The following is a 24,165-nucleotide window of genomic DNA, read 5'->3' as shown; positions in this document are numbered from 1 at the left end:
ATAGAAATCAACATTGTCTCCCATAATCTGGTGCATCTGGGACTATAGAAATGTCACTGTCTCACCCTACATCTTCAAATTCACATTCTCAGGTCAAAACAAGTCTTCCAAAGGGATCCTTTGGGAAAAACAAGCTATTTCCTCAGCTTATATTTCCCTGTTTTTGTAGCATGCACCGGCAATTTATGCAAGTAGTGTATACTGGGAAGGAAGAAAGGGGTCCACCAGCAAGCCCATGGCTGTTGACAGCCATGAGATTAGAGACAAGCACGAAGGGATAGGTCAACATACTGGCAAGCAGTTTTGTGACAGCTTGAGAATAACTCTTCATACTGTTCATTTCATTCCTGATAGAAACCTCACTGCCCAGTGCGTGCATGCGTGCGCGCGTGTGTGTGTGTGTGTGTGAGAGAAAGAGAGAGAGAGACTCTCTCTGTGTTGCCCAGGCTGGAGTGCAGTGGCACAATCACGGCTCACTGCAGCCTTGACCTCCCGGGCTCAAGCAATTGTCCCACCTCAGCCTCCCTAGTAGCTGGGACTACAGGGGCATGCCATCATGCCTGGCTAAGTTTTTTGAAATTTTTTTATAGAGATGAGGTCTCACTTTGTTGCCCAGGCTGGTCTCAAACTCCTGAGCTCAAGTGATCCTCTTACCTCATCCTCCCAAAGTATCAGGATTACAGGCGTAAGCCGCCATGCCCCACCAGAGTGCATAGGTATTGATGAGGTAGGCCAGCGAGTTACAGAGCCATAAAGAAATGATGTTGCCTAGGAGGAGGTGAGGAACAAGACAGATGAGAAATCCTAGGATGCCTTCTTCCCAGTAGATGTTTGCTATGGAGTCACAAAGTTCACAGTACTTGGACTCTCTGTCAATGAATTGTACCATAAATCTCAGTAATCCATGCAGAAGGGATGTGCGATGGGGGTAGCAGCAGAACAAGTGATTATCTCTCGACTTATCTCCATGATAACTCGGTCAAAGGAAGATGAGACAGCTTTCTGTACATTTCCAGGTCCTAACTACTGCAAAATTTGACTGTGGATTCCCAAGCAGTTTTGGAGTTAAATGTGTGAACAACCTGCACCTCCCATCAATGCTGGCAATGTACTGAGTATAACTAAAGGGACCAGGAAGCTGACCTACTTGCTGCCCCAAAGTATTCTGACCTGCTGTTGCAGGAAGAGGCTCATACCCCATGAGAGCAGCTGGGACAGGATGGTGAGACAGGAGCTCAGGAGCACCAGATTGGCTGCGTCCGCCATGCAGATGGACAGACGAGAAAGCCATTCCTCAGGGTCTCCTTAAAAAGGACTCAAGGGAAACTGGCCTGGTCAGAAACAGTGCCTTCGAGACAACGAAAGAGCACTGATAGACATACCCGAGACTGGGTAATGTGCAAAGAAAAAAGAGGTTTAATGGACTCACAGTTCCACAAAGAGGACAACCAATGCTAATACAAATCAAAGCTCCAGTGGCTCTATTAATATCAGACAAAATAGATGTCAGAATGAAAACTATTACTAGGGACAAAGCTGATTATTTCATGCTGATAGGTCAATTCGTCATGAGGACATAACAATCTCAAACATTTACTCATCTAATAGCAGGGCTTCAAAATACATGAAGCAAATACTGATAGAAATGAAAGAAGAAATAGAGAAATCCAAAACTGTAGCCCTAAGATTTCAATAATGTTGTCAATAATTGAAAGAAATGTAGGCAGAAAATCTGCAAAGATATACAATATTTGAATAACACTATCAATCAACTTGAGATTATTGACATTTATAGAACATTCTACCCAACAGCAAAATACACATTCTTGTCAAGTACACACAGAAAATTCACCATATTAAGAATTTGGTGAATTTCCTAGACAGACCATATTATGGTCCATAAAACAAACTATAGCACGTGTAAAATAATAGAAGTCATACCAAGTTATATTCTCTAATCACTACAGAATTAAATTAGAAATCAACAGTAGAAAGATCTCTAGAGGGTTTCTAAATATCTGTAAACTAAACACATTTTCAAATGAATTAAAGCAGAAATTAAAATGGAAATTGAAGAGCATATTGAATGGAAGGAAAATGAACACGATAGAGTAAAATGTGTGGGATGTCACTAAAGTAGTACTTCCGAGAGAAAGAAGGCTTATGTTAGAAAAGAACAGGCTTAGCCGGGCATGGTGGTGCATGCCTGTAATCTCAGCAACTTGGGAGGCTGAGCCAGGAGAATCACTTGAACCCAGCAGGTAGAGGTTGCAGTGATCCAAGATTGCGCCATTGCACTCCAGCGTGGGCAACAAGAGCAAAACTCCATCTCAAAAAAAAAAAAAAAAAAAAAAAAAAGAACAGTCTTAGATGAATTATCTCAGCTTCCACGTTAAGAAACTAGAAGAGAGTAAATGAAGCTCAAAGTAAGCAAAAGGTATAAAATAATAAAGATCAGAGTGGACATCAATGAGATAGAAAACAAAAACAATGGAGAAAAACCACAAAACCAAAAACTGGTTTATTGACAATGAGGTAGGAGGTGGGACTCAACTCAGAAGGTGGGACTTGACTTCCAAGCGGGGGACTCAGACACTGGACCAAATTGAGGACTAGCTAAAACGGGGCCAGGGCAACACCCAGATATTACACCTTTCCATGGCAAAGACCCAGTGAACCAGAGGTTACCACCCTATTTCTAGAAATTTCTGCATAATCTGCCCCTTCATTTGCATATGATTAAAGTGGATATAAATATGACTGGGGAAGTGCCTCTGAGCTGCTACTCTTGAAACCACCTTTGCACAATTATGACTGAGACATTGAAAGAAATCTCACTTAATTGACTCCATCTTGCTTCTAACCTCCAAGCTGTCCTTGTTCATTCCTAGGTGCAGGCTGAACTAACTTTGGGAGAAACTTAGTTTATTATAGTTTAAAACAAAGGCGATAATAGCCCTTTCCCAAAGCAGACTGCCTTCTTGCCTAGGGAACTAGATTGACTTTGTAGGACTAACATTAGCCACAAGATTAGAAATTATGGTTTAGGAGTCATGCAGCTGGAGGCTACGAGATTCTGACCTTCCCTAAACTGCTCCTAAGATCAGTGCTTGAGATATTTTGCAGAGCCTGCACTTGATGGCTCAGCTGGCACCACCAGATGGATAAACTGGCTTATCTGATCTTGTGACCCCTACCCAGGAACGGACTTGGTGCAAGAAGACAGCTTTGATTTTCTATTGTTTCATCTCTGATCAATCAGCACTCCTGGTTCACTGGCCTCCCCCAACCCACCAAGTTGTCCCTAAAAACTCTGCTCCCTGAATGCAAGAATGCTATGGGAGACTGATTTGAGTAATAACAAAACTCTGGTCTCCCACACAGCCAGCTCTGCATGAATTACTCTTTCTCTATTGCAATTCCCCAGTCTTGAATCAGCTTTGTCTAGGCAGTGGGCAAGGTGAGTCCCTTGGGTGGTTACAATCTGGGCACACTGCCTATGGGGTAGCCCTGCTCCACAAGGAGCAGTCCGTCTGCTGCTGCCGTATGCTGCCACTTCAAAAAAAATTGCCTGTAACACCACCAGCTTGCCCTTGAATTATTTCCTGGAAAAAACCACGAATCCTCACTGGCAAAGCTCTGATTTTGAGGCCTGCCCCTATGTCAAGACCGACAAAACTGACAAACCTCTAACCAGACTGACAGGAGAAAAAGAGAGACACACACATTACCAATATTAAGAATGAATGGGGTAATGTCACTAAAGACTCTAACATAGTAGAAGGAAAATAAGGAGCTACTTTGAACACTTTATAACAACAAATTTGAAAACAAATGCACAAATTTCTTGAGAGATACAAACACCAAAGCTCATTCAAAAAGAAATAACCTGAATATTCCTATTGAATTTGTACCTTAAAACCCTTCCACAAAGAAAATTCCAGCCACAGATGGCTTCACTTGAGAATCCAGCAAACATATACAAAAGAAATCATGCCAGTACTACAGAAACTCATCCAGAAAACTGAAGAAAAGGGAAACTTCCCAACTCATTCCACGAGACCAGCATTACTGTGATACCGAAACCTAGCAAAGATACTCTAAGAAAACTACAGAACAATATCTCTCTTCAACAAAGATGCAGAAATTCTAAGCAAAATTTTCAGTTCAAAACCAGTAATATTTAAACGATTAAACCATCCTAATGAAATGAGGTTTATCCCAGGAATGCATGGTTAGTCTAACATTCAAAAATCAATCCAAGTAACTTACCATGTAGATAGACTAAAAAAGAAAAATCATAATAATATCAATAGATTCAGAAAAAGTATTTGACAAAAATCTAGCATCTATTTCTGAAAAAAGTCTCAGCAAACTAGGACTAGAGAAAAACTTCCTTTATTTCATAAAGGGAACCAATAAGAGAAACCTGTGGCTAATACTATACTTAATGGTATGAGACTAAATGCTCTCCCTAAGATCAGGAATAAACAGGTGTGCTTTCATCACTTCTATTTAATATTTACTGGTGATTCTAGCCAGTGTGATAAGGCAAGAAAAGCATCCAGATTGGAAAAGAAGTAAAACTGTTTTTATTCACAGATAACATAATTATCTATATAAAAATTGATGGAATCCACACAAAGGCTATTAGGACAAATAAGTTAATTTGGGAAGATTTCAGGATAGAAAATCAATATGTAAAAATCAATTGCATTTCTATTCACTAGCAAAGAATAGTCAGAAGTTGAAATTTAAAAAAAAATCATAGTATCAAAAAGTGAAATATTTAGGAATAAATCTGACAAAAGATGTGCAAGAACTGTACACTGAAACCTACAAAATGTTGCTGACAGAAATTTTAAAAGACTTAAATAACTGAAGAGAGATACCATGTTCATGGGTGAAAAATTCAATATTGTTGATAAAACAGTTCTCTCTCAATTGATCTATGGATCCAGTATAATCTCAATCATAATCTTCTTTTCAGAGTATGGGACGGTGGTTCAAACGTGTGATCCCAGCACTTTGGGAGGCCAAGATGGGTGGATTGCTTGAGACCAACCTGGGCAACATGGCAAAACCCATTTTTTGTCTCTATAAAAAATATAAAAATTAGCTGGGCATAGTGGCACATGCCTGTAGTCCCACCTACTCGGGAGGCTGAGGTGGAAGAATTGCTTGAGCCCAGAGGTTGAGGTTGAAGTGAGCCATGATCGCATCACTGCACTCCAGCCTGGTCAACAAAGGAAGACCCTGTCTCAAAAAATAAAAATCTTCTTTTGGGGTGATGAAAAAATTCTGGAATTAGATAGTGGTGATAGTTGCACAGTTTTGTAAATATACCAAAAGCCACTAACTTGTGCACTTTAGTAGATTTATGCTATGTCAATTATGCCTCAACTTAAAAAAGGGGGGGAACACAGTCTAATTTACCAGTTAATAGAAGAAAAAATTATGATCATTTAATAGATGAAAAAAATTTGATATAAACAAATTTTGTTTGATTAAAAACTGCTAGCAAACAGAAAGAAATCCCTTAGTTAAAGGGTAGCTAGCTATAAAAACCGTACAGTCAAGATAAACATCATAAAAATAGTGAAATGTTATGATACTAAGGCTTTACTTGTGAATCAGGACTGAGACAGGATATTCAGAATCCCCACTTCAATTTGACATTATACTGAATGTACTAACCAGAGAAATAAAACAAGAAAAAGAAATGAAAAAAGTATAAGGATTAAAAATAAAGAAATAAAACGGCCGTCATTCAGCTGTAGGACTGATTGTGTATGCAGAAAATCCTTAAGTCTTTACAGATTAAATTTTAAAATGAATAAGTAAGTTTAAAACTTACTGGATATGTGAACAGTTTGCAAAAAGCAATTGCTTTTTTTTTTTTTTTTTTTTTTTGAGACAGAGTCTCGCTCTGTCTCCCAGGATGGAGTGCAGTGGCGCGATACAGGCTCACTACAACCTCCGCTTCCTGGGTTCAAGCAATTCTCCTGCCTCAGCCTCCCAAGTAGCTGGGATTACAGGTGCCCACCACCACACTGGGTTGTTTTTTTTATTTTTAGTAGAGACAGAGTTTCACCATGTTGGCCAGGCTGGTCTCGAACTCCTAACTTCAAGTGATCTACCCTTCTCGGCCTCATAAAGTGCTGGCATTACAGGTGTGAGCCCCCGCACCCAGCCAAAAATCAATTGCATTAAATAAAACCACAGTGCAATACCATTACATGTCCGCTACAACAGCTAAAATGGAAAAGAAAGTATGCAGTATTGGCAAGGTTGTGGATGGAGCTCTGAGAACCCTCATACATTGCTGGTGGGAGTGTAAATGGATGCAATCACTTCAGAAATTGGGCAGTATCTACTAAAATTGAGCACGTGCCCACCCTGTGACCCAGCAATTCCACCCCTCAGTAGTTACCCAACAGAAATGTGTATATGTGTTCACTGAAATCCATGTATACAAATGTTCATGGCGGCACTATTCAAAATAGTCCCAAACTGGACACAGTCTCAATGTGCAACTGTAGAAAGGACAAATAAGTTCTGGTGTATTCAAATAATGGAAAAGTAATAAAAAATGAAAACGAACAAACCACACAAAAAACCATAATGAATTTCATAAACATAACCATGAGTGAAGGAATCCAGGCATAAGAGTATTGAATCACTGTGTGATTCAACTGATGTAAACTCCCAAAACAGATGAAACTAATGGATGTTGTTAGAGGTCAAGGTAGTGCTTAACTCTGGGGACAACGGCGGGGTTGGTGGCCAGGAGGGGACATGAGGAGGCTTATGCTGGTCCTGGCTACATACGTGTGTTCAGTGTGTGATAATTCAATGACATGTACATTTAGGATCGTGACCTCCTCTGTATCCTCTTGTAGGTGCGTGTGTGTACCAGTGCCACATACATAAGTTAAAAATACATTTGGGGGAAGATAGTAATTATACAAAGGGACTTTCTGGGGTTCGGCCAATGTTCTATTTCTTGATCTGGGTGTAGGAAACCAAGGTATGTTCAATTTGTGGAATTTCGTTGAACTGTATGTATGCGTGGGATGAGTGCACTTTTCTGCATGTAGGTTACACTTCAAAATAGAGGTTTTTAAAAATGCAAACAATCCACATTTTAGAAGGATACACAAATCAGGAGAGACAATAATCGTATCAGAATGGTTACTCATGGGCAAGGGAGTGGGCCATGGAGACTCAGCTATGGAGAAGGTTCAAAGCCCTCATGGCCTGGTGTCCCGCTCTCCCCCAAGGTCTGGCTGCCATCGCTTCCCTCTATTCCTGTCACCTGCATTGTGCCTGCCACGCCCACCCAGCTCCCCTTCCCCAGGCACCTTGCAGCAGTTCCAGCAATCCTGCATGTTGATCCAGTAGTTCTTGTGGTTCCAGAGGCTTTCGATGCCCAGGAAGCGCTCGTCCTGGGTGCTGTAGCTCTGTCCTGTGAATGCATCAATGAAGAAGTTCTCAGGCACCTCGCGTTTCCCCGATAGCACAAGGACCCAGGAGTGCACCCGCAGGCCATGCAGGGCATCCGGCTTTGCCTTCTCCGCCTCCTGCCAAGGAAAGGTGGGTGACTATGAGTCAGATGGCTGGAAGAGGAGTGTCAGGGGCCCAGACATCTCCCTGGGGCTGGGCTCTGATGCAGACGGCACCATCAACTGGAGTGTGACGGCCCACCTCATCTCCCATCACCCAACCGCTGAGCCCATTTGTAAAATCAAAACAATGGGAGAGTCTGACTAGATCTGTGGTTTACAAATTGGACTCTTTGGGGCACTGGGCATCTGGGGGTTACCAGCTTTATATGTCGTGACTTTGGGTGAGGTTTCATCCACAGAAAGGAAATGGGAGACCAAGCAGCTTCCTTATCTGCCTCCCTCTGAGAGAACTGTGACTGTTCATTGTTATGTATAAATAGGTCTGGACCAGAAGAGAAGCTCAAGGAATACTCTATGGAAGGAAAGGAAAGAAGGGAGGGGGGAAAGAGGATTGGAGGAAGGATAGGAGTGTGGAGTTGAAAGAAGAGATGGGAGATGGGTGGAAGGATGGCTGGCAGGACGGATGAGAGGACTGATGGCAGGACAGATGGATAGGAGGATGGATGGATGGGAGGATGGATGGATAGGAGGATGGATGGATGGGAGGATGGATGGATGGGATGATGGATGGGAGGATGGGTGGATGGGAGGATGGATGGATGGGAGGATGGGTGGATGGGAGGATGGATGGGTGGAAGGATGGGTGGATGGGAGGATGGATGGGTGGATGGGAAGATGGATGGATGGATGGATGCAAGGATGGGAGGATAGATGGATGGGAGGATGGGAGGATGGGAGGATGGATGGATGGGAGGATGGGTGGATGGGAGGATGGATGGATGGATGGGTGAGAGGATGGATGGATGGGAGGATGGATGGATGGGAGGATGGATGGGAGGAGAAATGGGAGGATGGATGGGAGGATGGTGGGAGGATGGATGGATGGAAGGATGGATGGGAGGATGGATGGGAAGATGGCTGGATGGGAGGATGGATAGATGAGAGGATGGATGGATGGGAGGATGGATAGATGGGAGGGTGGATGGATGGGAGGATGGTGGGAGGATGGATGGATGGGAGGATAGATAAATGGGAGGATGGGTGAGAGGATGGATGGATGGGAGGATGGACGGAGGGGAGGATGGATGGGAGGAGAAATGGGAGGATGGATGGATGGGAGGATGGGTGGATGGGAGGATGGATGGATGGAAGGATGGAAGGATGGGTGAGAGGATGGATGGATGGGAGGACGGATGGATGGGAGGAGAAATGGGAAGATAGAGGGATGGAGGATGGTGGGAAGATGAATGGATGGAAGGATGGATGGGAGGATGGATGGATGGGAGGATGGATGGTTGGGAGGATGGATGGGTGGGAGGATGGATGAGTGGGAGGATGGGTGGATGGGAGGATGGGTGGATGGGAGGAAGGATGGGTGGAAGGATGGGTGGGAAGATGGATGGGTGGGAGGATGGATGGATGAGAGGATGGATGGATGGATGGGAGGATGGATGGGAGAATGGATGAGAGGATGGATGGGAGGATGGAGTGGGACAATGGATGGATGGGAGAATAGGTGGGTAGGAGGGTGGATAGATGGGAGGATGGATGGATGGGAGGATGAATGAGAGGAGAAATGGGAGGATGGATGGGAGGATGGTGGGAGGATGGATGGGAGGATGGTGGGAGGATGGATGGGAGGATGGATGGGAGGAGAGATCGGAGGATGGATGAGAGGATGGATGGATGGGAGGATGATGGATGGGAGGAGAAATGGGAGGATGGATGGATGGGAGGATGGGTGGGAGGATGGATGGGTGGGAGGATGGATGGATGGAAGGATGGATGGATGGATAGATGGATGGGAGGATGGATGGATGGGAGGATGGATGGGAGGAGAGATCAGAGGATGAATGGGAGGATGGATGGATGGATGGGCAGATGGGAAGATGGATGGGAGGATGGATGGGAGGAGAGATAGGAGGATGAATGGATGGGAGAGTGTGTGCAGGTATATCCCCAGTAAGAGTCTAAAGCAAAGAGGACACCAGAGCTGCTTAGCATAGAATGGGCTACCCCAGGCAGTACAGTGCCCTGATGTTAGGAGTCCATCATGAGAAGCTGGCTGACCACCAGTGGGAGATTCCTGCAGGGCCGGGTAGAGGTCGGGGGTGATTGTGAGGTGGACCTAGTTGGGGGGTCAATACACACATCCCTTCCATGACTTGTGCCTCTTTTCCTATCCCTAGCAGTCATTTCTCGATAGTTGAGCCCAGGGGTTTGAGGCTGAGGACCCACCATGAGGCGCTCCTCCTCCTCCTTCAGCTGCTTCTTCTCCTGGGCTCTGATCTCCTGCTGCTTCTTTACCTCTTGCTCCTGCTCAAACCTGCTGCACAGGTCCCTGGGGGGTCTGATGGTGTATTTCTTAGGCAGAACCTTTTCCTCCTTCTGGACGGTCTGTCACCCAAAAGAAGAGGAAGGGTCAGTGGCCCTGCATCCCCCCTTCACACATGCAACTCCAAGAGGTGAGACTTGCCCAGCCAGTCCCTCGGACCAGGGGATGGCAGCTACTCCTGTAGCCTGTGGCCTTTCTGGCCCTAAATGCAGAGGGAGCCCCAGCTCCAGCTCCCTGACCTTGGGAGGTCCTCTCACCTCTCTGAATCTCAGGTTCATGGTGTGAGAATAATAGGAACTTTCTCCCCAGCCTCTTTCTGAGAAGTGAAGACAGAAAAAATGCGCGAGGGAGGTACCCGTCAGGGCCAGGAGCTCAGGAGGTGTGGCTTTCTCCTCTTCAATCCTCACTACCCATCCTAGCCATGACCTGGGTCTGATCCAGAAGTGGGGAGAATTGTCAGGAGTTGGATTTTTCAGATCTTGTCATCAGAGGGCCTCATATGTTGACTGTAAGAATTTGTTGGGCCAGGAAGGAGAATAAACTCTGTGTGTGTGAGTGTGTCTGTGTGTGTGTGTGTGTACACATGTACACTTGCGTGTGTACAAATATGTGCTAGGTGGTAAGAAGTGTTCCCAGGAAAGTGCACTGCAGAGGCTGCAGAAGTGGGCCTGTGACAGTTATGAAGGAGAAATAGTGAATCTCCAGGGTTTCAAGTTCACCTGACCCGGGCTTCAGTTCCTGAGCCTCCATTTTCCCGCTGTGTGACTTTGGCCACATTATGTTACCTTTTGATTTCATCAACATACTCATCTGTAAAATAAAAGTGACAATACCTACCACACTGGGCCATCATGGGGAGCAACGAGCGCAATGGACATAAAAGTGGATTTTAAACCCGAAAATTCTCTGCATCTGTTTGTTATTGATATAATGTTAATCATTAAGCTTTTGGCTGAGCTGAGAGGGCTGAGATGCCCAGGTGGGAGCTCAGAGGCTCCTTTTTTTTTTTTTTTTTTCTTTTGAGCCAGAGTATCCCTCTGTTGCCCAGGCTGGAGTGTAATGGTGCAATCTCAGCTCACTGCAACCTCCACCTCCCAGGTTCAAGCGATTCTCCTGGCTCAGCACCCGGAGTAGCTGGGTTTACAGGCATGTACCATCATGCCCAGCTAATTTTTATATTTTAGTAGAGATGGGGTTTTGCCATGTTGGCCAGGCTGGTCTGGAACTCCTGGGCTCAAGTGGTCCACCTGCCTCAGCCTCCCAAAATGCTGAGATTACAGGTATGAGCCACCGCGCCCAGCCCGAGGCTTTTGAAGCCAAAAGCCATGGCGGAGCTCACGCTCCCTCTTCTCTTGGGGAGGCGGGCCTGAGAAAGCAAGGCTCTTCTTGTGCCTCCCCTTCTATCTCGCCCTTCTCCCACCAGAGCACCCACCCTGGGGTCCCTGGGTGCTCACCCAAGTATAACACAGCTACACAGTGATCCTGCTGGGTGCCTCAGGCCCCTGGATCCCCATCCCCAAGCTGCAGACACCCACGGGAGCCTGACCCTGATCCCAGAGTCCTGGAATTAATCCACGTCATGTAAAGCATTTTCTGTCTGTAGTATGACTGTTGTCTAAATGTAAAGACATGCATTTGTGATTCTGATATTCATTTCAGAGTGTTTCTTGTGTCTGTAGCAGCCTCTGGTCCTTATGGAATTCTTAATGAGCAAATCTAAAAGCACAGCCACCAGCCACTGAAGGGTTGGTGATTTTCTTTTTTTTCTTTTTTCTTTTTGCTATTAAAAAGGGGCCTGAAGGCCAGGCACCGTGGCTCATGCCTATAATCCCAGCACTTTGGAAGGCTGAGGCAGGACGATTGCTTGAGTCCAGGAGTTCACAACAGGCCTGGACAACATAGTGAGAACCTACAAAAAACAAACAAAATTAGCTGGCCATCGTGGTACATGCCTGTAGTCTCAGCCACTTGGGAGGCTGAGGTTGCAGTGGTCTGAGATCATGCCACTGCACTCTAGCTTTGGGTGACAGAGTAGGAGAGACCCCATCTCAAAAAAAAAGCAGGGTGGTGGGAGGCTTTTTACCTCGGGAGTGTGGGACTGAGAACCAAATGTCTGTCCACTTGTCTGTTATTTTTTATTTATTATTTGAGATGGAGTCTTGCTCTGTCACCCAGGCTGGAATGCAGTGACACAATCTCAGTTTACCGCAGCCTTTACCTCCCGGGTTCAAGTGATTCTCCTGTCTCAGCCTCCTGAGTAACTGGGACTACAGGCACATGCCACCACGCCTGGCTAAATTTTTTGTATTTTTGGTAGAGACGGGGTTTCGCCATATTGGCCAGGCTGGTCTCGAACTCCTGACCTCAAGTGATTCACTCGCCTAGGACTCCCAAAGTGCTGGGATTACAGGCGTGAGCCACCACACCCGGCCTATTTTCTTATATAAAAATGGCTGGCTGGATTTTTATCAAATGCTTAGGGTAAATTTGGAATCATTTGACTTAAGATATAAGCTATGTGGCATTCATAAAATTTACCAAGCAGGGAGCATAGTAACTGAAAACTGAGTTACAACAGACAGAGAAGAACAGTCAGCTTGGAAAACTGGGCTGGATGTGTTAAGACATTGAGGACATAAATCACTGGTGGTTTGAAATATGAACTCCAGGGCAGCGGAAGGGCTGGTGGTGAGGGATCTCTGTCCACGTGGCCAGGGCCGGGGATGAGGCGGCAGGGACGGATGTCTCTAAGAATGGCACGACAGCACCGGGAATGTGCATCCTTTGGGAAACCCAGGCAGCTCGAGCCCGACCATACCTCCTTGGGCTTCACAGTGAGTGGGCACACCTCCCGCGTCAGGTCCATGTGGCACAGGTCCAGCGAGCCGTAGCCGTTGACACAGTAAGCATCATAGCCGGAGCCAATGAGCATGGAGCAGAGCATCGTGCTGAAGTCAAAGCAGTTCCCCTTCTGGTAGTTGAGCACAGTGGTCGAGGAGTACAGGTGCGAGGGCTGGTCATAGTGGGACGGACGGTCAGCACAGCTGGGGCTCCACTGCCCCAGCCTGTCCTCCCCACCGGTCACAGCCCACCACCTGTCAGGGCGGGGAGCCAGGACCAATGCACAGGCTGGACCTGCTTTGGGCCCCTAACCCTTGTGGGGTCAGGGAGCCTGCTAAGAATGGAATGAAAACCAGACACCATGCCATTCACATTTGCCTGTCATTTGAAGGGGCTATGGACTTCCTGATAGAGAAAACCTTTTGGACTGTAAAAGTGTCTGATCTAATGCCCTCTGATTGGTAAGTTTACTGTTTCACTCCAATGTTCCCCTTTCCTTTGATCCCTACCTTTCCTCCTCCTCCCTTTATCAGTTCTCCACTGTTGACCTCGCCCTTTCTTCCTCCCTCCCTCTATTCTGAAGGAGAAGCTGATGGAGTTGATCAGAAGCCCAAAGATGGGGTTAGGGTCATGGGTAGCCGGGCCTCCCTTCTCTTTCCTGCACCTCTTGAAGCCATGGCAGGGAAGCTCTGAACGCAAAGGAGAAAAGAGGTGGGAACCAGAAGCCCAGGCTTGCTGTGTGTCCTCAGGCAAGTGGCTGTCTCTCTCTGGGCCTGTTTGCCCTTAGGGCCCTGAGAGGCTGTGCCCTGAGTCTGGCTGAACTTCCTTTTCCCAAACCATGCCTGGCATCCCATTGAAGGAAATAATGTACACAGTGATCAGTTTCCAAGGAAAAGTGCCTTGAATCTGCTTAGGTCAGCAAACTACCAAAAATAAAAACCCAGGATATACTAGGCCCCTGCTTGAATAGCCAATGCCTGTTTGTCAGCCTCCTCCTTACCGCCTTAGCTGCCCTCACTCAAACCAAAAAAGTTTAGCCTAAGATAAAAGTTTACTAGTTTGCTAAATAGCTGGCTTTGTCTCGCTCTGTCGGAGTCTCACTCTGTCCGAGTCTCGCTCTGTCGCCCAGGCTGGAATGCAGTGGCCGGATCTCAGCTCACTGCAAGCTCCGCCTCCTGGGTTTACACCATTCTCCTGCCTCAGCCTCCCGAGTAGCTGTTCTTATCAGCTTGCCCAGTTACCTAGGTCGTAAGTCAAATACTTAAAGAGCCCCTGAGCTAACTAGGATTGCAATGCATTGCGGGTTGCAACAAAATGCCGCAAAACCACCCTAGAAAAAACACCTAAAGCCCCTGCCTAACAATCAATAGGCGATGTCTGGGAAGATTGTGGCCCCATAGTACTTAGCCTGTGAAGAACCAGGGGAGGGACCTGCGCACTAGGGGATAAATTGCCTGTTAAAACTGTGCTGGGTGTGTCTGCCTATCAGACACCCAATCTTGCGAGACCATCATCCAAAGTCTCACTTTCACTGTTCTCCAGGTCTCTATGTCCATTTATTTTATTTTATTTTTTTTTGAGATGGGAGTTTTGCTCTTGTCACTCAGGCTGGAGTGCAATGGCGCCATCTCGGCTCACTGCAACCTCCGCTTCCCAGGTTCAAGTGATTATCCTGCCTCAGCCTCCCCAGTAGCTAGGATTACAGGCACACGCCACCACATCCCGCTAATTGTTGTATTTGTAATAGAGACGAGGTTTCACCATGTTGGTCAGGCTGGTCTCGAACTCCTGACCTTGTGATCCACCCACCTTGCCGCACCCGGCCTCTAACTCCATTCTTTGGGTTTGGATGGGTGAGTTTGTTTCTCACACCATCTTAGTCCTAGTGGGCTCAGGCATGCAGCCTGTGAGTGGCGCTTACCGGCTTGAGGGGGTCAGGCAGGGGCACCATGGTGAGGAAGTCAGAGACAAACTGGGCACAGCTGTCCCAGTTGTAGAGCTCGGGGTAGGGCATCAGTGTGGGCCGGAGGGTTGTGCTCACGAACTTCTGCAAGGAAAGAGATGGTGCCAGTGGGGTCATGGCAGTAAAAACCTCTGAGATCCAGTGTTGGGGCCTTCTCCGAATCCACAGGGGGACCCTAGAGGCCCGAGCAAATGCAGGAGGCCAGGCCCACATGCCCTGGGGTGGCAGAGCAGCTCTTGGCTGGGAAGGTGACGCCCAGATCTGGTGCATGGCAGCCATCAGTGGCGCAGTGGCAATGACTGGGAGGCCCCCATCACGTTGCCAGCACCTGGAGACAGCACAAGCATATTCTGGATCTGGACTTTGAAGAGCTTTGAAGTTTTGCCGCCTTCAACCCCTAGGGCATCATGGAGACACCTGAGGCCCAGAGCGGGCTTGAGAGCTGCCTGAGGTGACCCAGCAAGTCAGGGCTGAATGAGAAGATCAGGTCTGTTTCCTGGGGTTCCTGGGAGCGCTGTGCTCTCCTCCCAAGAGCGATGCTCTCCCTGGGGCCTACAGAGGTTCTGGGCTGGGGCCAGCTGGTGGCCAGTACAGTCTGAAGCCTCAGAGGTCAGCCTGTCCAGCGAAGGACAGAGAAATAAGACAAACTGGACCAGAACAGGCATAAGAACCTAAGCTCTGGCTTCTTCCTTCCAGCCCTGTGACCCAGAGCATGTGTCTGAGCCTTTCTGGGCCTCAGTTTCTCCATCTGTAGATGGAATGACATGGGATTCATCCAGGGGGTGGGAAACAGCTGCCCATTGGCTGACAGGGACACACAGACCCGCTTTATTTGGCCCATGTGACGATGTTTAGCATTTATGTCAGCTGCCAGCATTTAAAAATCAGAGACTCCCACACAAATCCCCAGTTTCCTCTTAATCCGGTAGCGCCACACCTGTAGTTTCCCTGCAGCAATCAGCAGCTGCCTCTTTAGGCGAGGCATGGGGTCTCCAGGCCACCACCACCCTCCAGGGTACTCTGCACTGAGCCTGCTGAGGCCTGCTGGCATTGGAGTTTATGTTTCCCCCAGACTAGAAGCACTCCAGTCCACAGGAGGTCTGTGATTTGGCCCAGTGCCCTTGGAGAACCCACCCCACTTCCCTGTGCCCTCTGCTCTCCAGCCCCAGGCTCCCTGGCCCTGCCCTCAACATGCCAGCCTTACAGGCACTTCGCACTCGTTCAGGGGGTGCAGGAAGAGGGGCACGCGATCCGGGCACAGATGGCTGTACTGGCGGGAAAAGTTGTCTGCCACCTGCAGCAGATGTTCCTCCTTGGGTGTGTTGGTTTTGTAGGAAACAGGCAGCTTGGAGATGTCAATAGTGTCCTTGGTAAAGGCCCTGTGCCACAAGAGGGACGGCATTAGGGAAGCCATGCCTGGTACTCAGGAGCCCTGGTTCCACTGAGTTGCCATTGGCTCTATCCTTTCCTCATTTAATCCTCACAGCTACTGAGAAAGCAGGTATCATTAACATCTGCTTATTTATATTATTATTTATTTATTTATTTATTTATTTATTTATTTATTTATATTTAAGAGATAGGTCTTGCTCTGTTGCCCAGGCTGGAGTGCGGTAGCACAGTCATAGCTCACTGCAGCCTTGAACTCCTGGGCTTAAGTGACCCTCCCACCTCAGCCTCCCAAGTAGCTGGGACTAGAGGCACCACCACACCTGGCTAATTTTTGTATTTTTTGTCGAGATAGATGGGGGTCTCGCTATGTTGCCCGGGCTGGTCTCGAACTCCTGGTCTCAAGCGATCCTCCCACCTCTTCCTTCTAAAGTGCTGGGACTACAGATGTGAGCCACAGCGCCCGGCCAGCACCTGCACTTTTAGACAGATAAAGGCACTGAGGCACCGAGAGGCTGAGTGACTTGCCCAAGGTCACACAGCTAGTCGGGGGAGCGTGGACACTCAGCCCAGGCCATTTGAAAGCAGAAAGCCTTCACTCTTAACTGGTCACCCTGCCAGACCAGTCGCCACCACTCTGCCTGGGTCTCCCTGTGCCCAGCCCCGGTCTGCCCTTGCCAGGGCCCCCACACTGCCACACTCACGGGAGCTCCGCTGAGATGGGGATCTGGATCTCCGACAGCTTCTTCTCCAGGTCTCTGAGCATCTCCTGTGTCAAGGTGGTTTCCTCCTTCCGCACCTCAACTGGCCTCATCATTTTCTCGGTCCTCGCCCATTCAGCCCGCTTGGCCGCCTCCTCCCGCTCTGCCTCCTCCTCCTCCTCCACCTTCTCCCTCAGGACCTCCATTCTGGAGCGTCTCTGGCTGTCTGGAGACAGAATGTCTCTGTGGGGAAGGGGAAGTATACGCCATGGCTGACTGTCAGACCAGGCAGGAGCCACCAACACCACTGGGGCATCCCTGGGAGGCCTGGGAGATGGTTTTGGGGAGGTGTAGAGCACATAGGAAGGCAGTGATTCCCTCTTTGACTTCCTTTCAAACATGGAGAAGGTCTCTGTTTGGTGCTACCCCATCTGTAACACCTTTCTAATCCTGGCAAATATTCCTTTACAACAAAGACAAAGCAGGCCTCCGGTTGGAAGCCATCATCAGGACAGGACAGGGCAGGACACATGTCAATTTGCTTTAAGTATATTTGACAGTTATCCTTTTTTAAACTTTTTATTTTTTTGAGACAAGGTCTCACTCTGTCACCCAGGCTTGGAGTGCAGTAGCGCAAACATGGCTCACTGCAGCTTCAAACCCCCAGGCTCAAGCAATCCTCCCACCTCAGCCTCCCCAGTAGCTGAGACCACAGGCACGCACCACCACACCTGGCTATTTTCTTTTTTTTTTTTTTTTGGTAGAGACAGGGTCTGGCTATGTTGCCCAGGCTTAAACTCCTGGCCTCAAGTGATCTTCCTGCTTTGGCCTCCCAAAGTGCTGGGATTACCGGCATGAGCCATTGTGCCAGCTGACAGTTATCAATGACAAGTACTGCTAATGCTGTGGGGACTACTATAGTATTGTCACGTTTCCTATTTAAATAAATGAATTGGCTGTGTGCGGTGGCTCATGCCTGTAGTCCCAGCACTTTGGGAGGCTGAGGCAGGTGGATCACTTGAGGTCAGGAGTTCGAGACCAGCCTGGCCAATATGGCGAAACCCCGTCTCTACTAAAAATACAAAAAATTAGCCAGGCATGGTGGTGCACGCCTGTAATCCCAGCTATTCAGGAGTCTGAGGCAGGAGAATCACTTGAACCTGGGAGGCGGAGGTTGCAATAAGTCGAGATCACACCACTGCACTCTAGCCTGGGCAACAGAGTGAGACTCCATCTCAGATAAATAATAAATAAATAAATACATGAATAAATAAATTGGTTTAAAGAAAATCCTAACAGTAAGGTAATATGGACTACAACCCACCCAAAAATGAAGACAGCAGGTGAATGATATCTCACCTGACCAAATTGGGAACCAAGGCACAGAGAGTGAAGGTGCGTGCACCAGGGCACACAAACAGGAAGTGGGGGGTGGGGTAACAGAGCCTGCTCTCTCTTGGCCAAGGCCTGTGTCAGCCCAGAGAACAGGCTTCATTCTGTGATCCACGCAGAGACGCCACATGTGTTCACCATATGTCCTGCGACCACAGAGCAGAGCCTCACTGAGCGGGTACTGCTAGTCACCTACCCAAAGATCCAGTCTCCTTCTCTATACGGCAGAACCCCAGTTGTGTGGGGTCAGCAGTGTGCCTGGTTTGAATTGCTCAGCTTCCCAGATCCTCTTGTAGCTAGAGGTGGCCCTGTCATGTGACCTGGTTCTGGCCAATGAGATGTGGGCAGAAGTTATCGGGGCACCCTCTGCCCTTCTCCTCCTCCCACCTGGAATGTGGAGATAAAGTGGGAGGTGGGGCAGCCCAGGTGAGACCATGAGGTGACCACACATGAGGGCTAAAGTAGCCTGCTAAGGATGGCAGGGCCAAGAGACCGGGGAGCTGTGGTGCCACAGAGGACTGGAGTGCCACCTCCAGCCTTTCCTTATATAAGAAATGTCAGCCTCTATGGGGGTCCCTGATCCACACCGCCCAACGCCACCCCAGCTGATGCAGCCTCCCAGCTGGGGTCTTTCTATTTCTCTCCTCCAACATCTGTTTTCCTTATAGTAAACAGGGGTCCAGAGAGGAGGAAAACAAAGGAAACCCACAGGACAAAGGGCGCGAGTAGTGAGGAGAAAAAAGCAGAATCCCCTCGACTTTGTAATCATCCCCCACTTCCCTGAGTGAAGCCAGGAACAAGAGGGCAGAAGGGAGCAGCAGATAAAGGCCGGCCCCATTCCCCACGCCACACCCACGCGGGCCGCCTCGGCCTCTTAGGGAGGTGAGTCACTGGCCACCAGCCAGGACTGAGCCCGGTTGGGGAAACCCTGGCTTTGCCAATAGCTCCTGCTGGACCCTTGGGTCACTGTCTGCGCCTTTCTGTGCCTCAGTTTCTCTTTACAATAGGAAGGGAGGGCAGATATTTTCTGTCCAATTCTGACATTCTGTGTTCTGGGACTCAGGAGGGGATGAATGCTCATCTGGCTGGAGCCCACCCAAGCCCAGGTGGGCCAACAGCATTCAGGACCCCAGATCCTCAGGGGAGAACCTCTAGCCAAGCAGCACTTCCCAGTCATCAGATCCATTTATCGGCCTCTTGGTCCCAGAGAGAATGAGCACAGGGAGGGCAGTCATCACCATTACAAGGCACTTACAGTTTGCTGAACGCCTACTGTGTGCCAGGCCCTGTGCTTAGGGTTGTACGGAGATCATCTCACTTATCCTCTACTGACTCTGTGAGGCAGACACTTAGGACACCCGCTTTGCAGATGAGAAGACTGGGGCCCAGAGAGGTTGAGTGCACTGCTTAAGGTCACAGCTAGTAAGTAGCAGGTCTGGGATTTGAGCCCAAGTATTTCTGGTTGTGAAACCTGTGCATCTCAGGCTAGAAGAGATGTGAGATGGGGAAGTGCTAGAAGGGATGGTGGGGGAGTGGTGGGCAAGGAAAGAAGTAGGATGAAGAGAAAGCCAATGTGTCAGTCCCAGAACACCATCAGAGGCAGAGCTGGGGAGAAGAACCCACAGCACTTTATTCCCTACACAGGTGGCCTCTTCAGCTATAGCCCAGTGTGGGGAAGGCAGTCTTGTCTCAAGGTTCCCTAGATTGGGCCCCAACCCACAGGCCCTTTCCTGTACCCCCTTTCCACCAGCAACTTCCTCCTCCCAACACACATGAACACACACACACACACACACCCCAACAACTTCCCCAGAAAGATCAGGGCTGGAGGCCCCCAGGCAGAAGGAGGCCACCAGCCTCGCCCTCTCCCTGCCAGACAGGGTCCAACCACCCCAAGTCCCTTGCTCCCTCCTCACCCCTCCGAGGACAGCCTGCGCTAGCAGTTAGCCGTCTCCATGGTAACAGCCTGGGACGCTGAAGGCCGGTCCTGGGAGAGGAGGCTTCTGGGAAATGTAGTCTTCCCAGGTTGCATGGGTCCTTGGGCCAGCGGTGCGCTGGTATAGCGGGGCATCAACGTGCTAGTTGTTAACCTTTTCAAAATGGTTGTGAAACACAGCCATTATTAAAAATTAAAAGGGCTGGGCACGGTGGCTCATACTTGTAATCTCAGCACTTTGGGAAGCCGAGGCAGGAGAATCCTTTGAGCCCAGGAGTTCAAAATCAGCCAGGGCAATATATAGTGAGACCTTCTCTTAAAAAAAAAAAAAAAGGCCATGGGGTTATTTACACCACAAAAATTAGCAAATGCCAAGACCAGGGCTTTTCCCCTGAGCAAGCCAGTTGTTAAACATCTACCAGCACACCGCAGCCCCTGCCACACGGCATGCCGAATGTGGCCGTGATCCAGACAGACAGAAACCAGTGTGGGGCCTGGAGTAGCTGCCAGCTGTGGTGGACAGAGCCACGTTGCCTTGACTGAGTCCTGGGTTCTAGTCCAGGCCGGGGCTCTGATGTAGAACATTACTTCGAAGGACGGGGAAAACCTATCCATTAGGCTAGTGGCTCGTGAAAATGTTTAATTTCTTTTAAATTCAGAAGAAAAAAATAAGAATAATAATGACTATATAACTATGAATCTCCCCTGAATTATATTTATGTTTGTACTAATATAGTTCTAAAATATAATCTTTACTGTTTTATTTTTGGAGGGAGGGGTGCCCAGGCCTTTTTTGGTCAGGGGATAGGGCTGCCAGGAGGGAATCCAGACTGTCACTGTGCTGACAAGGTTGCACAGTTAGTGTTACTGCTGAAAACTTAGGAATTGCCTCAGTTCTCATGAATAGAGAATGATTTTCCCCCTCCCGGTTTGAATATCATGCAGCCATAAAAATAAGCTGTAAAGGATCAATTGCACTGTGGAGAGCTCACCAGAGGGTGTGTGTATTTCAGACTTGGGGCTAAGCAACTCATAATTACCTCTGTGGGGAACTGGCTGGGATGAGGGAGGGAAGTGAGGAGGGAGGAGAAAGGAAAACAGGTGATGTGTTATGCTGGTGGGATGCAGCATAGGCTTCATTTTCTTTTTTCAACCCCATGCAATATTTTATTCCTTTTACATATTTATTCATTCCTTTTTCTCTCCATACCCACTTTCATTTCCCATCTCTATAAGGCAAGAGTTCTGATGCGTATTTTTTTTTCCAAAATGAGTATTATTTTGCATGCTGGTATTTTAAATATATGTTTAATATGAGACTGAATGAATATATCCTTCTGGTTCTTATATTTTCATGAAGGGCTGTGTTTTTAAGATCTCTCCATGTTACTGTGTGGATCCACACTTATTACCTCTTTGTCCTTCCAGTGACGGGCATTCGGTGTCCAAGTGTTCTAGAGGGAGCTTTCAACGTCCCCAGGCACTGATAGTGGTTTAGGTTGTTGCCGGAAACATGGAAAGATCACACAAATGCTAAACGTGCCCCAGCCCTGAACCAAATTCCTTAAACCCTCATATAAACTCCATAAACCCACCTCCTCGTTATGAACAGACACATCTCCCTTCTTGCTGTCCATCATGAGAATACTACAGCCTTCCCTATGTACGTTTCCCTAATCAATGCTTTGGATGGATACAGATCACCCCTGCTTTTAGTGTTTATTTCTTTGGAATTCCAGCTGTCCCTATCTCTTGACGGTTTGGGGCAGTCTTGAGGGAACTCCCCAGCAAACGCTGGGTGGTCTGGACAAACCACTCAGATTTGCTGCCAACTCCCTTCCATCACAGACAATGCTACACAAGTCTAGAAGAGTCTAGATCTGGAATAATGTTTCTTTAAGATAAACAACCAGTAGCAAGATTCCTGACTCAGTAGAAGCACTATGTTTTTCTCCAGGCAGCTGAAGCAGTCTAGACTCTCCCTGGCTCCCATATCATCCCTCCCGTTGGTACTATCTAGCTTTCTAGTTCATCAGTTTAATAAGGATACAATGAGGTCTCATTGTCATTTCAATCTCAGCTCTCTGATAACTAATGATTTTAAATGTGTCTTCATGAACTAATATGTTAGTTTTAGGTATTTCCTCCTCTGAAAATGACGATGCCACCCTTGTCATGTATTAAATCCCCCAGGTGTCTGTGGGTCTGCCTCTGAGCACTGTTTGCTGTTCCACTGATCTTCTTTCCTATCCCTGCACAGACTCCACGTTACATTTACCAAACTGGCCTTGTAATATCTTTATGTCTAGACGTTAAGTCTTCCTTCTATGCCTTCTTTCTGTTTTTCCTTTTTGAGACAGGGTCTAGGTCTGTCTCCCAGGCTAAAGTGCAGTGGCACGATCTCTATTCACTACAGCCTCCGCCTCCTGTATGCCCTCTTCCATTAAGATTGACTTCGCTATTTGAGGTCTATATGCCTCCATATCAATTTTAAAAGTTTCTGGAGAATTCAAAAAAGTAAAATCAATTAGAATATTTATTTTTTTCCTTTATTTTATTTTATTGTAGAGACAGGGTCTCGCTATGTTGCCCAGGCTGTTCTGGAACTCCTGGGCTCAAGCAATCCTCCTGCTTCAGCCTCCCAAAGTGCTGAAATTAGAGATGTGAGCCACCGTGCCTGCCCCAAGATCTTTATTGTAATTGCATTGAATCCATTCATTGATGAAGGATTTATATCTTTTAGTGTTGTCTATCTGACAGCATAGAGCAAAACAGTCTTCTTGTTTCCTGTGTATTTGCTATGCTGTATTGAAAAAAGACAAGGAATGAAGAGATTTGGGCAGAACAGAGAACCAGGCAGGAGCCATGGCAGAAGGGACCCTCTCTGTGCCCAGGACCTGATGAGATGATGGCCAAGGCAAAGCTCTGACTTCGTCACACTCATTCTGGGCCAGGCAGGCCAGGCACTGTCCTTGCAGGCACTGTCGCATTTATTCATTTCCTTCATCGGCCCTGTGGGGCAGCTGCTGCTATTTCTGTTTTACGGGCTCAGTAGTTGAAGAATTTGCCCAAGAGAAGTTGCGAAGACCGAATTTGAAACTGGTGAACTGAGGTCAGGGTCTGTGCTCCCGCCTGTGATGATGGCCCATCTCCTAGGTTGCTGTTGTTGCTGTGCAATGACGGAGGAACTCCATCCATCCACTCTGGGCTTTGGAGTGTATTTTCACCATAGCCCCCTTGCCCTTATGGGTGCTCAGCTTGGCACTTGGAGCTGCTTTTGCAGCCCCAGGTGATGAGGAACTCCAGCCCCTCGGCCCCTGCCTAGCCCCAGGGTGGAGAGCCAGCCAGAAAAGCAGTGCACCCCCAATGCTAGTCACACCTCCTTACTGCCCTCTCCATCTGAGCCAGGAAGCCCAGCCATCAGGGGCTTGTGGTCTTGTTGGTCCCACATCCCACTGAGCAGTTTGGGAAACTCTGCGACCCAGAATTTCCCTTGAGTCTGGGGATTGGGACCAGGTGATAATTGTTATTCTTTTTTCTTCCTCCTCCTTCTTCTTCTTTCTCCTCCTCCTCCCCCTCCTCCTCCTCCCCCCCCTCCTCCTTTTCCCTCCTCCTCCTTCTTCTCCTCTCCTCCTCCTTCTCCTGCTTCTTTCTATTCCTTCTCCTCCTCCTCCTTCTCCTCCTCCTTCTTCCCCTCTCCTCTCCTCCTCCTTCACCTCCTTCTCCTCCTCCTTCTTCTCCTCTCCTCCTCCTCCTCCTCTCCTCCTCCTTCTTCTCCTCTCCTCTCCTCCTCCTTCACCTCCTTCTCCTCCTCCTTCTTCTCTCCTCCTCCTCCTCCTCCTCCTCCTTCCTTCTCCTCCTCCTCCTCCTTTCTTTAAAAAACATGGTCTCAATTTGTCATCCAGGCTGGAGTGCAGTTATGTCATCATAGCTCACTGCAGTCCTGAACTGCTGGGCTCGAGTGGTCTTCCTGCTTCCTC

The 24,165-nt window shown here is 48.0% G+C and overlaps 1 protein-coding gene and 1 pseudogene across 3 annotated transcripts in view; both read right to left on the bottom strand.

The window, feature by feature from the left end:
- LOC105491531 (dynein regulatory complex subunit 7) overlaps positions 1-20,212 on the bottom strand; it is a 36,699-nt gene extending 16,487 nt beyond the window's left edge. Inside the window, exons 1-8 of one of the 3 annotated variants that reach the window (XM_011758050.2) lie at positions 20,166-20,212; positions 18,446-18,575; positions 16,861-17,100; positions 15,972-16,146; positions 14,726-14,851; positions 12,782-12,976; positions 9,867-10,025; positions 7,365-7,583 (exon numbers count right to left, since the gene is read on the bottom strand). In XM_011758050.2, the coding sequence (XP_011756352.2) occupies positions 7,365-7,583; positions 9,867-10,025; positions 12,782-12,976; positions 14,726-14,851; positions 15,972-16,146; positions 16,861-17,063 (1,077 nt within the window). In that variant the 5' untranslated portion in view covers positions 17,064-17,100; positions 18,446-18,575; positions 20,166-20,212. Of the gene's footprint in view, positions 1-7,364; positions 7,584-9,866; positions 10,026-12,781; positions 12,977-14,725; positions 14,852-15,971; positions 16,147-16,860; positions 17,101-18,445; positions 18,679-20,165 lie in introns of those variants that run through there. The other 2 variants (XM_011758052.2, XM_011758051.3) reach the window with 2 other exon arrangements.
- On the bottom strand, positions 567-2,242 carry LOC105491530 (mitochondrial carrier homolog 2 pseudogene; annotated as a pseudogene).
- Positions 20,213-24,165: the final 3,953 nt, after the last annotated feature.

The sequence above is a fragment of the Macaca nemestrina genome, chromosome 18 (assembly GCF_043159975.1).
Source record: "Macaca nemestrina isolate mMacNem1 chromosome 18, mMacNem.hap1, whole genome shotgun sequence".
In the NCBI taxonomy this organism is placed as follows: domain Eukaryota; kingdom Metazoa; phylum Chordata; class Mammalia; order Primates; family Cercopithecidae; genus Macaca; species Macaca nemestrina.
Note: the sequence above shows the minus strand (reverse complement) of the source record. Positions and strands in the feature narration are given on the sequence as shown.